The 15981-nt window shown below is 44.5% G+C and overlaps 1 protein-coding gene across 1 annotated transcript; it reads right to left on the bottom strand.

Moving 5' to 3' along the window:
• Positions 1–1176: 1176 nt before the first annotated feature.
• Positions 1177–13907, bottom strand: LOC115442248 (adenomatous polyposis coli protein; the record flags this gene model as incomplete). The annotated part of the gene is given in 16 exon segments (XM_037446211.1): positions 1177–2149; positions 2151–4312; positions 4315–5049; positions 5051–5680; positions 6859–6938; positions 7281–7360; positions 7623–7691; positions 7895–8187; positions 8266–8318; positions 8396–8493; positions 8910–9040; positions 9808–9932; positions 10053–10350; positions 10455–10676; positions 10679–12419; positions 12504–13907. Coding segments are annotated over 16 exon segments (8391 nt in total), but the record flags the coding sequence as incomplete, so codon positions are not given.
• Positions 13908–15981: the final 2074 nt, after the last annotated feature.

The raw sequence follows: 15981 nt of genomic DNA, 5'->3' as shown, positions 1-15981 counted from the left end.
CTGCGCAACGCTACAACTGCAACTGCGCAAACGCAACTACGGCGCATACTGCGACATGATTCAGTACTATCAATATGTTTATTATGCTATACTTCTAAATACTGGTAATTAACACTAGATGTGGTTCCCACAAAGGACAATGCTTCTCCACTGGTCAATTGTGAAAACAAAAGCAATTTCGGTCGTCAGAGATTCTGTTTTCGATGTAAGTGATCTGCATGATTGGTTAATGCATTGTAGACATCTCCAACGACCCTTGCTAATTGGGTTCCTCAAATCTTTTTGCTAACTTAATAGGTAAATATAATACATAATTATGTATAAATCATTATTTATGGAAGGTAAGTTTATTCCTAAATATGAGAGCTAAGAAATAAATTCAATGAGACATCAATATTTCATATATCGACATCGATAAATATAACGAAAAAAAAAATTGGTAAATTGCAGAAAAATTTGAGGTATCCACAGTATTTTTTATAGAAATATTACATTTCTATTAAAAAAAAATGCATACGTTAACTACAGGAAGCCATAAAATATAAACTATAATAAAAATTGGTACAATTGTTCCGTTCCACTCGCGTTTAATGTGTAAAATTTAATTTCTTTAAGCCAAAACTACGAAAATCCCTTTTTATCTAACATTAAAACTGACTAGACGTAAAAAGATGAGACGAGAAAGCGCGCTCTTTGACACCAATATAAATTATAATATGAGGCAACTAAAGCTATCTCTAAGGAAAGATCTAAATGTTCCCTAATTTTCACAGTTCTGTACTTAATTTAAGTAGAAAGTTACATAAAAGATTACAAAATATGGTCTAAAATATAAAAACAATCTAAAAAAAATACTGAACGATAACAACAGAGATTATAGATCAACAGAACGCGCTCTCCGTATCAATTTTTACTCCAAAGCAAACCTTACGTTTCCTCACATTAATCGTATTTTTATATGAAAAATATACAAATCGCGGTAACCTTACTTGCTATAATTTTAAAACACTTCATATTTACAATATCGCTTCGCCGCGGCCATTTTAAAAAAGAAGACTCATGTTTCTTTTTTTAAATCGCACGACAAAGCGCCAGCGGCCGAATGAAACGAAAAGTAGGGTAGTTATTACATATAAAAGCTTTGCGACGTATCGTGAGCTTGCTTTAAACTATTAATTTTCGCGGCGTCCGTCTTAAATTTGGTTCATCGAGGTCGATAACAATGTGGTGAATATCGATAAGGAAATTGTACCTTAAATTGGTATTTTATAATTTACTGTTGTTTTTTGTCGACAAGCTCGTCAGCTAAGCAATGTAGATCCGCTAACGAATATAACTTCTTGTCCAGTTATACCTATTGTAATAATATATCGATGCCAGTAATCATTTGTGACTTTCGTGTTCTATAAACTAATGTACAGTCGAATGTGGGATGGATTGCGACAATTGTCCCTTCTAAAGAATAAATGCAACAAATATACACAAAATAAATCATCGTGCGCCAAGATTTACTCTGATTAAAACGAATCACAATCTTTTTGTAAATAAACATAAATGTATATGAAAAACTAAAATATAAAAAAAATCATTTGTTCCTTAAAAATATTGATTGTCTTTCAAAACTATACTTCTGAATCTTTATAATGTAAACGAAAAGTAAAAATATATTTTAATTGCAGTGAATGTCCGTTCGTCCGTTACCTAATCAATCATTCTTTCTCGCGTCCTTCATAATTCACAGAACGGATCATGTACCCACTATTAATAAATTCGGTCATAAGTTCAATACATTGATTACACAAGTCTTACGCTAAACTCATGCGTTACAATTGAACCTGGTTAATAATAGTCGATGTCCAAATCTAAACGATTGTCAAAATTACGTCGTTACCTGACCGTTTACCTGTTTCCTAGAAAACACCCTCGTGTTTGTAGGTTTCTTGGCGGCAGGCTGATTGACCTTTCCTGGTGTAGACTTTGGTCGCAAGCTCGGTATTTGAGAAACTCTGATACCGATGGCAGATTTTTGCTTTGTTGCTGGCGACACTTGACTCTGTTTCGGCTGCCCTTCGAAAGTGGAACTCCTTATAAGTCTTGGCGTCTCTGTTTTGTCACTCTCGATCCAAACTTTTTTATCACTTTTTCCTGGTTGTTTTTTTCGCCTGTTCCACTTTCTTCCACAGATTAGCGATTTTACTTTCTACATCTTTTGTCTTTGAAGTTATAGAGTTGACGCTAGAGGTGCTGCCTTGCCGCGAACTGCGCGATGCAATTGTAATCGTCTTCCCACTTTCATTGCTTTGTAAGCTGTGGTTAGAGGGTGAGTTTTTCATCACCGGTTCAGTTTTTTTTACTGTTTTATTTGGTTGTTTTTGGGTTTTGGCGACCGGTGGTCTTGTGTACCGGTTTAGTTGGGGCAGTCTGGAGGGGGAAGTGTTAGTTAGTTTCGCAGCTGGTGCACTTTTAGTCGGCCTCGGAGCACTAGCCTTTTTGTCCGGAACAGGCAAGTCTTTCGCCGGCACTGAGCTCTCCTCTTTTGTGAAGGTGCCTTGTCGTTCTAATGGCAAAGGCTTCGCCGCGACCGGCGGTATTGTTATAGGCTTTTGTTGAACGGTCTTCAATGGAGACTTGTTGGGCCCAGATTTCTTAGGCGATGTAGTGGCGCTAGGAGGTTTATAGGCAGTTTTGTTTTGTATTTTGGCACTAGTATGAGCTTTAACGGAACTTGGTGTTCCTTTTGTAACTGGAGTATTTTTAGATGGCGGTTTGACCGGAGGTGCGGAAGGTTTTTTGGGAGGCGGAGCACTTCTTCTGTATGGTGACACATACATAGCCTTCTTTCTACCCCTGATAGCCTTGGGTGCCTCCTCTTTCTCCAAAGAATCATTCGAGTCCAAGCTCTCGTCTCTTCGAGAGGTAGGTTTTATAATCTTTGGTTTTGGTCTAGGCGTCTCGGGGTCTGATTCAGATTGTGCTTTGTCCTCAGAGTTGCTATCTCCTTCATAGCTTGCGAAGTCACTGCTACTGGGGTTCTGGTTTTTGTCGTTCTGTAATGTTCGGCGAAAAGATGCCGTCATTTCTATGTTCTTTAAATTATTGACCACACACATGTCCACAGAAGCTGGACTTTCGATGACTGGTAAGTAATTTCTGAAGCTTTTCGTGTAGGTTTCCATTTGTGTGGAATTTAATTCAAAGTCGTCTTCGTTGTGTCCGCTGTCAACATCTCTGGAGAACACGTCGTCTTCTGGAGCCCTGTCATCATGGATCTGTTGATGGTTCAGCTCATTTGACGACAAACTGTCGTACCCTGTGGTCGTCTCCACGTTCTCAAAGTTAGCATCCTTGGTGACAAACGTCGGTGACGGAGGTATGTCCTCGCTTATCGTCCTAGTTCTAAACCTCTCCGCGTCTTCCATGCGCTTCTGTTTGAGCGTCTTTTTAGCTGCCAATCGCTGCTTTAGACTTTCGATATGCGGATCAACTTTATTGTGTGTCTCTTGTGTTAGAATGTTGTGTATGTCTACAGTCTGAGTTTGATACCTAGCTCTGTCTTCCATTCTTCTTTGTTTCGCGCTGAGTTTTCTTCTCGACTTAGGTTCAGAGGTCGCCGTGACGTAGTCATCGGAGCGGTCACTCTCCGATTTCGTCCAAGTAACGAACTCCTCTTCGACTTCTGCGACGGCGCTGGTCTCCGCTACGGGATCAGTTATCGTGTAAGTCTGATATCTATCTTTAGACAAGTGCCTTTTCTCCTTCGGCGTTAGGTAATTGGGATCCCGTTGTCTCTTTGGAGTGGATTCAACGCTGCTAATGTCAGAAGGTAGAGGAGTGCAGTTTTCCGAACCCGAAGGAATATCAGTGACCACGTTCAGTGTGTTGGACACGCAGTCGTCCACTTGCTGCGCGGTTGTCTGCTCGATTTCCAGCGTGGATTCCGCCATCTCATCGAACAGAGACGGCGGGTTCACCTTGTCGAGGTCGTGGAACACCGTGTTGAACGTATTGCACAGCGGGAAGTCCTGTACGGGTTGTTTGAAGTCGAACACTATGGGAGTCTTATCTCTGACTTCAGCCACTTCCGATACTATACTCGATACCGATATCATACTGCCTTCCATGTCGATGTTTTCCATCTCAGAAGGCGGTTTGACGTTATCGAGAAAACTGACCGGATTGCTATCCAAGTGCTCAGAGCTTCCCTGATTCATCGAGTTGCTAAGAGCACGTTTCACCATGAACGCGACCGGTAGCGACTTCTTACGACTCCGTTGCGACTTTTCGATACTTGAGACGGTTCTTCCCATTGAGCCGATGCGCTCAGAGACAAAAGACTGCCAAGATGTGAGGGTGGCTTTATGTTGTCCAAGTCGACAGAATTGAGTGACGTTACACTGTTTTCCATTGCGTACTGTGAACTTTTTAATTGAGCTGCTAGTCTAGCAGCTTCCTTTTCTATCGCTGCGGATATAATAGAGTCGAATTTGTGTTCATCATCGACCAGCGAGGTGAAGCTCGGTTCGGGTACGTTGTCAAGCAGTATTTTGTCAGCGTCCTCGATGATATGCAGGCTGGGGATCAGATGATGATCCTCGTCCAACTTGTCGGTGAGATCCGGTCTCGAGAAGGACATGTTCGGTGGACCACTCTTCTCGAGTAGGTCGGGTAGAGCTGCCACTTCGCTACGGATGGACGAGGTTAGATGCACCGACCCGCTGATCGTCGGGAACGTCACGTCATCGGGGCACGTGTTGTCGTTCCACGTGTCTGTGTTGCTGCGCTTTGACTCGTCCAAGTGCCTGTCTGTCCTGATGTCCGTCCACTCGAGGGTGGTCCGGGCGGGAGGCGGGAGCGGCGGCGGGTCGGCGTCCTTCTGCCGCTCGGGCTCGCCGCCGTCGCTCCAGGAGCCGTCGAGCACGTCGGCGCAGGACTCGTTGGAGCGATCGAGTTCGTCGCGCTCCGACTCGATGGTGGTGTTGCCGGAGGGCGGCGCGAGGCACTCGTTGGAGCGCTGCAGCGCGCGCGCGTCAGAGCCAGTGGGGGGCGTGCGAGGGGGAGGGGGTGTGCGCGGAGGGTGCGCGCCCGCCTGCGGCCGCGCGGTCCGCAGGCGGCGCGAGGACGTTTTTTGCCTGTCGCGGGTCGGCGCCGCGCGCGATGACCTCCTGCAGCAGCGAGTAGTCGTCCTGCGCGAGGCGGTGCAGCGCGTCGCGCCGCTCGCGGCGGGTGCGGCGCATGCCCTGGCGCACGCAGCGCTCGAACACCTCCTTGTCGGTGGAGCCGAACGAGTCGTTGCTGAGCGAGCTGAGCGACGAGGAGCGGTCGGGCAGGCTGCAGGGCGCGGGCTGGCGCCGCGAGCCGGGGGACAGGCCGGCGAGGTCCTGCTCGATGCGGCGCGGCTTGGGCCGGTGCGAGAGCTTGTCGCTGCGGTCCAGCGACTTGTGCAGGCGGGCGTGCCGGTCGAAGTGCGGCTTGCCCTTGTTGTCTGAGGTCTGCCTCGGACGTGGGTTGAGACCCGCCTTGACCGTCTCCTCGAAGATCTCCCTGTCGGTGGAGCCGAACGAGTCGAGACTGAGTGAGCTGAGGGAGTCGTTCCTGGCGAGATTGGAGGTGGCGGGCAACTTCGGTTTCTCCCGAAATCCACGCTGCGTCTTCACAGGTAACCGACTCTCGTGTTTACGCCCTGAAATTAATAAGATTTTTATGAACATTATAACAAACATAGACATACTGATACACCAGTTTTTAGAAAAATAAATGATATTATTTAGTTGTTTGTTTTAGTAAAACTCAATTCATAAAAAAAATATTCTATTATAAAATCCTTAAGTCACGAAAAAATAAACAGGCTACTAGTGATTATTTACAAAATATTGGGTAAATAGAAATAAACACCTCATGATAATCCTAACTTGCCATTACACGTTTAAATGTGACTCAATACTGTTTGCCATTTATCAGTATTTGTTAAATTTATCGAATTGCTAGAATTTCGGTCACAAAGACTGTTGTATGAGTCAGTGTTTTATATGATAAGATCAATGAATTGCTTTCACGGTCGACATCCTTGACATCGTTCTCGATACAAAACCTTGATTATTATATAGTTGGCATGTACTTTAACCTTGATTATTAGAATTGAATTTAAACACCAGATTTATGAGAGTTTAAACTACGATTTTTATTTATTTCATAAAATTATTTTTAGAAATAGATGGGCACATTGACTATACAGTAAGGTAGAATATCATTCCACGTAAATTTGACTAAGATAACGCAACACGGCCGCGTAACGAGTTTAAATTGTCATAGCTTGCTGGTGGTAGGATATATTTTATATCCGCCTGGATAGCAATTACTGTACACGAGGTATCAAAACCCGCCATAGTGGTCCACGTAAGTGTGTAGAGTTCCGGAATCAGCCTGTGTATATCCGGTTCCAACAGGCCGGCATAATTGTGTCGACTATCGAGGGGTAATTATACCTCGACAGGGGTCGATAGGCAGCGATAGCCTAGTTGGGTGTGGAACGGACTGCCAAGACGAATGTCCGCAGGTTCAAATCCCAAGGGCACACAGCTCTGACTTTTCTAAAATCATGTGTGTATTCTTTGTGAATTTATCGTTCGCTTTAACGGTGAAGGAAAACATCGCGAGGAAACCTGCACATCTGAGAAGTTCTCTATAGGAATTTCGAAGGTGTGTGAAGTCTACCAATCCGCACTGGGCCAGCGTGGTGGACTAAGGCCTAATCCCTCTCAGTAGTAGAGGAGGCCCGTGCTCAGCAGTGGGCAAGTATATAATACAGGGCTGATATTATTTATTTTTATTTAGGGGTCGAGGGGTGTGGGTGAGATGTACCTGCGTGGTGCGGCGGCGGGGGTCGCGGCGGGGGCGCGGCGCCGCTCTTGGGCGGCAGCGGCGGCGCCTCGCTCTCCGAACTGCAGTCACAATATCACGCGTTACATTTACAATACTGAACTGATACACACGAAACAAAAGCAATTACTAGCACGCATAAGAACCAACGATCGATTGCAAGCAATTATGCAAGTATTATAGAACTTACGCACACGCATGTATGAACGTACGCGTGAACGTAAAAACGCACGCACACTAATTAAGTTTGTTAATTTCATGCAGATTTTATTCGGTAACAAATGCGTTCCGAATAAATTAATTTAGTATAGTTATGTTTTTAGAGGCATAAAATATAAAAAATTTAATTCAATAAAATATTTGAATTACATTATCTAAATATTAAGTGTTGTAATAAATCTCACCTTTCTCGCATGTTTCGCGAAAATTCGTGCGACATCTTCACAGTCTCTGTCGACGAGCGCAAGTACGGCGGGAGCGATCTCTGTGTATAAAAATATTATAGACATTGATAACAAGGAATTATAATACAATTTACTTCGATTTTCAGCTCAGATTATGTTTTGTGACGTCTTTATCATTCTACAATGCGCCTTATTACCCGACTAAGGCCAAGGAAGGTAGTGTTATGATTTTGTTATAAACAGTAAGCTGTACAAACAAACAAGACTGTCACTAATAAAGTGAGCACTAATATTAATGTGAAATAAATTGTGAGTGTATTGCAGAATGTGTTGTTGACTTACGTAAACGTCGTCTCTATATGTATGCGCGATGGACGATGACTCGGACGGTGGCCCTTTGTTCTTCACCACCTGTTCACAAAATGACAATAAACTATTATGAAAATGACATTTATACCTTCTATTTCTGTCTACTAATAACGATATTTTTTAAAACGAATTTGCGAGCAACAATAAATCATCTTACTTCTCAAAATAAATGTTATATATTTACGTTTGAGATAAAAGTCATATCCCTTCCCAAATTATGAATTAATTGAAAAAATATACTGTACCTTAGCAATGCCCTTCTGTATACACTCCTCCAGTAAATCTGCAGCGTCACTGAGATTAGAACTGTCTGATGTATCGTGCGCGTCGTGTGTTGCGGGCGCGTGTTCGTGCTCGGGCGCGTGTTCGTGTTCGCGCGCATGTTCGTGTTCATGCGCGGTGTCGTCGCGGCGCGCGCCCGCCGGCGTGGACTCGATGGACAGCGCGGACAGATTCGAGTTACTGCCAGCTTTGGACAGTATGGCCGGCGTGTCCTCCGTGAAGTACACCTTGCACACATCGCCCGGTGTTTGCGATTCTGGAAATGATTTATCAATGCAGTTGGTAGGAGTTAAGAGATGATATCACAGTCATTAAAATTAACAAATGAGTTTACCTTTAATTTGCGCATTGGAGGTGAAATGCGACGACAAAGGTTGAATTTGGTCTCTGTAAACAAAATATATATTGTCAATCCCAATCTAAATGTATTGGTGGTAATGGAACATGAATGTAAAGGAACATACCTGATCTCCGCATCATCCACTTCTCTCGTTTCGTTTGAGACGGAGGTTTCGCCAGGACCCTCTTGAGGTGCTTTCCTCGATAGCAATTTCAGGGATTGCTGCAACAAATAATATAGATTCGACAGTCACATATGTCATTTTAGGACCCATTGGCTTTAGGCCTTGGAAGCCTCTCTCAGTATGGAAGCTCTTAGCTGCATAATTTTTATATTTTCATGCAAACAATTTCGAACTCTAATTGCCCCTTGGTTATTGGTGTATAGATGTGAGCTTGATTACTAGTTAGTATATTTTTTATTGGAATTGAATGAAATTATACAATATGTAAGCGTTACGATTGCCCCTAAACAATAGCAACATCATACAGAAGTTTGAACTACGTGCTACTTGGCAGTGAACTGCGCTCGTCATTAGGCTATAATGTCCTTCAAATCGGTAGAGAAAAGCACATGCATGCTGCTGTTTGGGAGTAAGCTTACGTTATATTAGGCTATAATTGAACAGTATCTGGTACCTTGTGTGCATGCGGCTCGTCGTCGATGGTGAGGCTGCTGAGGCTGGTGGCGGCCGAGAACTGCGCCGGCGTGTGCTCCACCACGAACCGCGACACGCGCTCCTCGAACACCGAGCCCGCCATGTGCGGCTCTGGTGACACGTACAACGTACAATTATAGCGTATAATAGCTGGTACACAACTTGAGCATACTAACGCGTTGTGGTTTTATTTTTGTATGAAGTGTATTGCAAATATAAAAATAATTTGTAACACCTTAATAATATGTGGTAATTTTAAGTGTCTTTTTTATCTGGCCACACTGAACAAATACTCGCACTTTCCGTTTGAAGGACTTGTATCCATGTACAGAAATAATAAAAAAAAAATACTCGCTCTTTCATAATTTCCTTTTAAATAAAACAGACGTGTTTGCTTTTAAAGTGTAGCTATAGTAACGTACAAAAGATCGTCCAAATACGCGGTTGTGTGTACAAGTTCTTTGCTGGTTATTAAAACTGTTAGATTAAATAGTTGGGCAGGCTTGACTCCAATGTTTCAAACGGAGAGTGAAATCCTTTTGATTTACGGATGGTGAAAATTTTACATCTAGTTTACACCACATATTCTAAGATGTTGAGTGGAATAACTTCAAAATATTCTGTGATTCTATTATTTTCTAATTTAATGATGAGTGTAAATTATATAAGGTCATAGATACACGCTGGGTACAGGTCGCTTTTGACAGGTCCGTCTGTCAATTTTCAGGGCAGGTCTGTGTTTGGTAAAGTACTTCTAAAGGCTGAAGATAATGATAATAGCGTTATTGATCAATTAGGAAGTGTGAAAAGCGTTAATTTGACTCGCTATTACGAGTCGCTACACTGTCAATGTCCGTGTGTATATAAGACGTACGTACCCTGCGGCGGCGTGGAGGGCGCGGTGTAGTGCGCGGGCGCGGCGCGCGTGCGCGGCGACAGCGGCGCGCTCGCGCCCGGAGAGTCCGGGATCTCGCTCGGGGAGATGCACCCGGACGTCAGCCGGCTAACCACAAACACCACATGATACAATATTATAATGACTCTGTCAATGAATCAATAGTAATGTAATGAGTAGCAGTTGTTTTATTTTGAGTTATAATGTACTTAAACAAAATCTCATTACCTGACTTCCGAGACCACGGATCCCTGGTCGTCATGCTGCGAGCACTCCGGCAACGACCCGAGCGAGCTACAGCGCGAGAACATGAGCGGAGTGTCCTCCACGAAGCGTGCGGGAGAGGACGTGCGCGCCGACGCTTGTCCGGACGCGATCCCGGACACTTGTCCGGACGCTATCCCGGACACCTGGCCCGACACATGAGCTGAAGCCGGCCCGGATATGGGACCGGACGTGCGGCCGGGCGCCTCTGCTTGCGAGCCGATCGCAACCGGCTCCGTTGCGAATGTCACCGCTTTAGACCCTGCATTCACAATGTGAATTTTTACAAACAGAGCTATTATTTTAAATAGCATACAAATTTACACAATTAAGCAAACTACATTTGACAGTGAACTTTAATCTTACCTTCTTTGTCTTTAGCGGAGCTGCTAGTGTTAGTCTCTGGCGGGCTCGGCTCTACATTGATGGTTGCCATGGCGTTCTTCTTCGCCAGGCTGTCTTCCTCAGTCGGCTCGCCCAAACTACTCAACGAACTGACCCTGGAGAAGTATCCAGGAGTGCCTTCATCACAGTAGTTAACCGGCTTTTCGGGACTTATCATCCCCGAGCTAAATTTGGTGTCGAACACTCCCTCTTCTCACTAACGGGCTCTGATGCCGAAGTAGCTTGAGGAGTAGATGCTGCCCTATCGTTATCATGGTTCGGAGGATCTTCTATAGAACAAGTATCTTTCTCGTCCGAATGAGTCATAGCCTCGGGGTTTTCCTTTATATTTGCAGCTGTTTTAGCTTTACCGTCTTTCCCGATGACCCTAAGGTCGGACATGGAGGTAGCCGTTGAGAATATAATGGGAGTTTCGTAAGGCGTTCCTTCGGTCGCGAAGTGTTTAATGGTGTCCTCGTGCACTGAAGGTCCGGGAGGCTCCGATATATCAGAACCAGTTTCCGATTGGTGTTCGGCATAACGCAAGGAATAATCAGTAGGTTGGTCGAGATCGGTCTCCTGATAGTCGCCATAGCCGGCGTTCTCTTTCTTGGAGTACTTCTTACTGGTTTCTGCTTTAGGTTTCTCCGTTTCAACTTCAGTGTTCTTTGTCTCCGAGTACTTTCGACTGAAATCAATAGGTTGGTCGCACGAATCCTGGTCGACGTCAAAACCAGATTCTGTATAGTTGGTTCTCATTTCCGTCGAACTTCTCGGAGGAGGGATGGGTGGTTGTGACGGGTATCTAAGATAATTGTCTTTCGGTAATCTCTTCGAAGACATTTTAAACGCTTCGCCGCCTGTTTCGCTCTTCATCAAGTCTTTGTTTCTTGGTGTGGGTACAGGAACTTTACCGGTCCGCATGACCCTTTCGAATACCGAGTCTGAATGAGTGCTCGTGACCGAGTCTTTACTATCAGACCTGTTCACATTCCCCGCGCTGCCCGTTGAAGATCGCGTCACCAAAGCGCCTTTCAACAGCGTGTTACTACAACTAAGGTAACTCGCCAAATGCGCGCTGTGGCTCAGTGATATCTGTGATGTCAGCGTGCCCATTAGCGGTGAACTCGACGTCATCCTGTGCCTCTCTAAGTTCATCGCAATTTGTCTCTCCGTTGCCGTGAACAAATTCTTCTCTTCCCTATTGCTAGTCGTAGGAGAAGTCGCCGGTTCTATATTGTCGCAAGTTTCTGCCAAGTTTTGGTCCAACTCTTGCTCTAAAGCCTTTTGCTTCCTTGCACCGAGCGTCGGTAAGGCTGGTAAGTTCATATTCCTCGCTGTTGTGTCCAATGATATTATATGCGTTTTGCCGGGTTTCGAATTTAGTAGGTTTTTAAGAGCGGCGCTCGAGCCCATAGCTATCATTTTGTGTTTCGAATGAATGAGACTTCTAAGCATGGGGACCGCCCCGTGGTCCCAGAGGAACTGTTGATCCTGAGGGCACCTCGCAGACAGATTCCACAGTGTACCACACGAGTTGCTAACTACTGTCAAACTAGGAGATTTCAGGTGCTGCAGCAAGACACTTAAACAATTTCTCTCGCGGAGAATTTGTCTGTAATCTTCGCGGACGGCAATGTGACTCGACACATTCCTCATTATACCACCTGCGTTCTCCACGATGGCTAGCGTTTTGGTCGGTGAATTGTAGCTGAGCATGTCCACGAGGAATCCCAGGGCTCCGTCCACGGAACACAAAGCCACTTTGTTCATGGAGCAATGAGCCGTTAGGTTCCATAGAGCCGATAGGACTGATTTGAGTGTAGCTTCTTTTTGACAAGTCATCGCAGCTTTCGTAAGCCCTTTGACCGCGCCTACTTCCCTTAGTACTTGTTTACTGTTGGTGTCTGCTCTCCATGACAGGTTTCTTAATACAGCAGCCGTTACCTGCAATGGAAATAAAAAGGCCGTTTTAGATATTTATGTTTTAAATAATATTTTTTGACAAAGACAAATGGTTGCTCTACAAACCTGACGCATGTCGTCATTGGGCGATTCCAGTTGTTCAACCAGCGCCAACATGAAATCTTTGAAAGAACATAGTAATGATTTGTTGTTTCCGTCTCCAAACGTTAGGTTCGTTAGTGTCATGCCCGCGTATTTCCTCATGGTGAGGCATGTGTTGTCGTCAGTTCTGCTTCCGTGCGCCGCCTGGTCACCGCTGACGAGCGCGGCTAACGCCTGTAGCCCACCGAACTGGCACACCACGTGCCTGTGCTCCTCGTCAAACGACAATTTCATCAGGGCCGCGACGCTCTGACTCGGATGCTTAGTCGCATCGTCTTCTATAACTTCTTTCCCCTCTTTCCTAGCTTCTACAAGGTCTTCTAAAACGTAACAATATTCTCTTACTTGCTCTAATAACCTCCACACCCTCGCTTCCCTTCTTCCCGCCTTATCGTCAGTTTGAGTGTGAATGATATTTCGTAACGCTTTTGCAGCGCGATCTCTAGTTTCTCTGGGCACTTTCGAGTGAATTAACTGCACTAACAGAGGTATGCATCCAGCTTGCCTCATGGCAATACAGCTTTCTACGGAACGGCTCATCTCCAAGAGAGGCCCACTTAAATCAGCATTATTCTCTGGAGATAAACTTAAGAGCGATATTAATGAACAGACACACTCCATTTTGTTTTCTAAATTGGATGAAGGTCTATGCCCCTCTGTGGAACCATTGCTGGAGAAACTACGAACGCTTACGGAGTCATGACCTGTCCAGACGTCGCGCTCTCCTGGCCAGGTCCCCCTGTAGAGTTGAGACGCTCTTTTGTCTCTTTCACTAGATCTTGCCGCATTTTCCAACCCGTAATGTAACGTACTTCTATAACTGGTCCTATGCGGTCGCTCCTCTTGCGGCGTATAGTTCGTGGTAGTTTTCTGTGTTTTTTTGGGTAACGCCCCGCCTTTCTTTTGTGCTTGACTGTCGTCGCCGTCGACTTCATCGTCCAGGAAGTTTGGGTTGGTTATGTCACTGCGTTCGTCTAACTCATCAGGCGAAGGGGAATGATCAAGAAAATGAGGTTTGGGAATTCGACATTCTATGTTTGATCTGGAAGGCGGCTGATAATCATCGTCGAGGAAATGCGGCCGGCGTTGTCGGGGATCTGGGTCGAGGGTCTCTAGTTCAAGAGTGAGATCTCGCGAGCGCGCCTTGTCTGTTGTTTTTGATGGAGCTGATGTTTTCGATTTGGTGTCTTTCTGGTCGGGTAAGCGGCGCGCGTCCGGCGAGATCGGAAACACATCTGATTGCCTGCGAGGCGGTTCACTGGAAGTGGAGGGAGTGCAGTCTTCACTTGCCGAAGGCCCGGAATCGGTTAATGGCGAATTCGATGAGTCCATGCTGCTCCAAGGATCTACCATTACTTCGTTCTCCAACTGAAACAATTAGAGAATCAATCATTAGTATAATCCTTTTTTGGTAAACGGGGTGAAGGCGTAGTAAGGTAATCGGCTTAACTCGAACGAGTAAAAGCTGCGAGGTCAAGGTTAGTCGGTCGCAGCGTAAGCTCGCCGTACGTCGAGTCGTATTTGTGGGTGAAAATAAACAACGGCCCGGTGGGTGCGAACGGCTGTCAATTTGGGACAGTCGTGTGTACAATGTTAATTACATAAATATCCGTTGGTGTTACGTCAACTTGTCGAATAAACGTCGGTACGAAATTTACGATACAGTTATTGCATTAGCAGGCTGTACGCGTGCTGTAACGGCGTCTGTGTAAACACGACGTGATGATTTAAAAATAAAGATAACGGACATGAGTCAGTTCATAAAGAATATTCACTCGAGAAATATACTTGTCCAAATATTTGTAGAGTGCTATGTGAGTGCATTTTATTTACTTTACCACAAACGGACATTCCCAGACCATTAATAACGTCACATAAACAGTTACTTTTGTAAATAACACTTTTTAATAATTACGTACAATTTCCATCTGAACTTGCAGACAATGCACACCATTACAATCCGACCCATTAATTCTATAGACAATTGGCTACGATCTACAAGAATAGAACAGAATGACTGAGAGAGAATTACCCATACATTCTTGGTACTTTACATGGACATTAGACAATAGTTTGTCAATATGCTGATCGCGTGCGTCGGTCGCCGGTCGTCGGTCGCCACGGCACGGGCCATTCGCAGCGCCATGACGCATATGTTGGCTCTTGATCGCAGATATGCCTTCGCGATATGACCGTATATGGAATAAGTTGTAATTGTACGATTATTGAAATTATACGACTGTGATATGCGATAGCTTGATTACGAATTCATTTTCAAGTTACATTTGTCTCTCTTGATCTGCCATCCATTTCGATGTTACCTTGTTTGGAATATATTAAATTATGTGAATTGATTTAAAATGCTTGCATGTTCCTTGTTTTCAAAAAAAGAGAGCTCGGAAAGTATATAATCTTGGAAAACTATCGTAGAGTCAATATTTTAGGACGTAGCTCTAGTATCGGCAGCCCAAATGAATATAATTTGTGTTTTCTTCTTGTAAATCTTGACAACGACAAATTGTAACACTTCATTAACCGTTCCCGGACCTTTCCTAATAAAAAACACTGCAACACATACGCATATGAATCATACGAAACAATGCAGTACGACCGGTGCTAATGACTCAAGCATGATATAAATCATGAAAATTAAGGCCTCAATATAGTACTAGTACAGTGATCATCAATCAGCCGGCTAGTACGTATATCCAGTTACATTGTTACATCATCACTCGCCCTACAAATTAGCCCGTCTCGTGTAGGAAACCCGACACGCAAACTCATTGTCTGTTCCTAATGGGACTGATTCAATGGGGTCATGTTAGTGTTGTGCCCAGTTATAACCAAATTAGGTATTTAAAGCATATTCTAATAATTCAGCTTACATGAAGGTTTTTTTTTATATGAGTACAGCATAGTGACACCACTGTACTTGATGGTAAGTGGAGTAGTTTCCCATGGAATGTCGACCGACGAGAGATGATTACCCCTCGGCAGTCGACACAATTATGCCGGCCTGATTGTACAGGATATATACAGGCTGATCCCGAAACGCGAAAATCACGTGAGCCACTGTTGCGGGTTTTAACACCTTGTGTACAGTGGTCGCTATCCGGGCGGATATAAAATATATCCTACAACCATCAGAACTTAAGCAAGAATGGTATTTTGACATATTTTGCTATAAGCTGAGAGATTTGACAGGCTTTACGCTTTCATTACCAAATAAGATGATCAACATTTTTTATGCCTCCGAAGACAGGCGAGCTAACAGCGTTCTATATAGTAAGTGGTTACTATCGCCCGTGGACGTCGACAATGCCAGGGGTACAGCTAAGCTAAGCTTATCGTTACAAACTTGTTTGGAGAAGTACAACTCATCGTTGAAGAAACACCATTGGGACGAAATTCATTCTGGAGTGAACACGCCCGATACAAATAC

This window comes from Manduca sexta, unplaced genomic scaffold (assembly GCF_014839805.1).
Source record: "Manduca sexta isolate Smith_Timp_Sample1 unplaced genomic scaffold, JHU_Msex_v1.0 HiC_scaffold_2737, whole genome shotgun sequence".
Classification (NCBI taxonomy): Eukaryota; Metazoa; Arthropoda; class Insecta; order Lepidoptera; family Sphingidae; genus Manduca; species Manduca sexta.
This window is presented reverse-complemented; position numbering and strand designations above follow the sequence as displayed.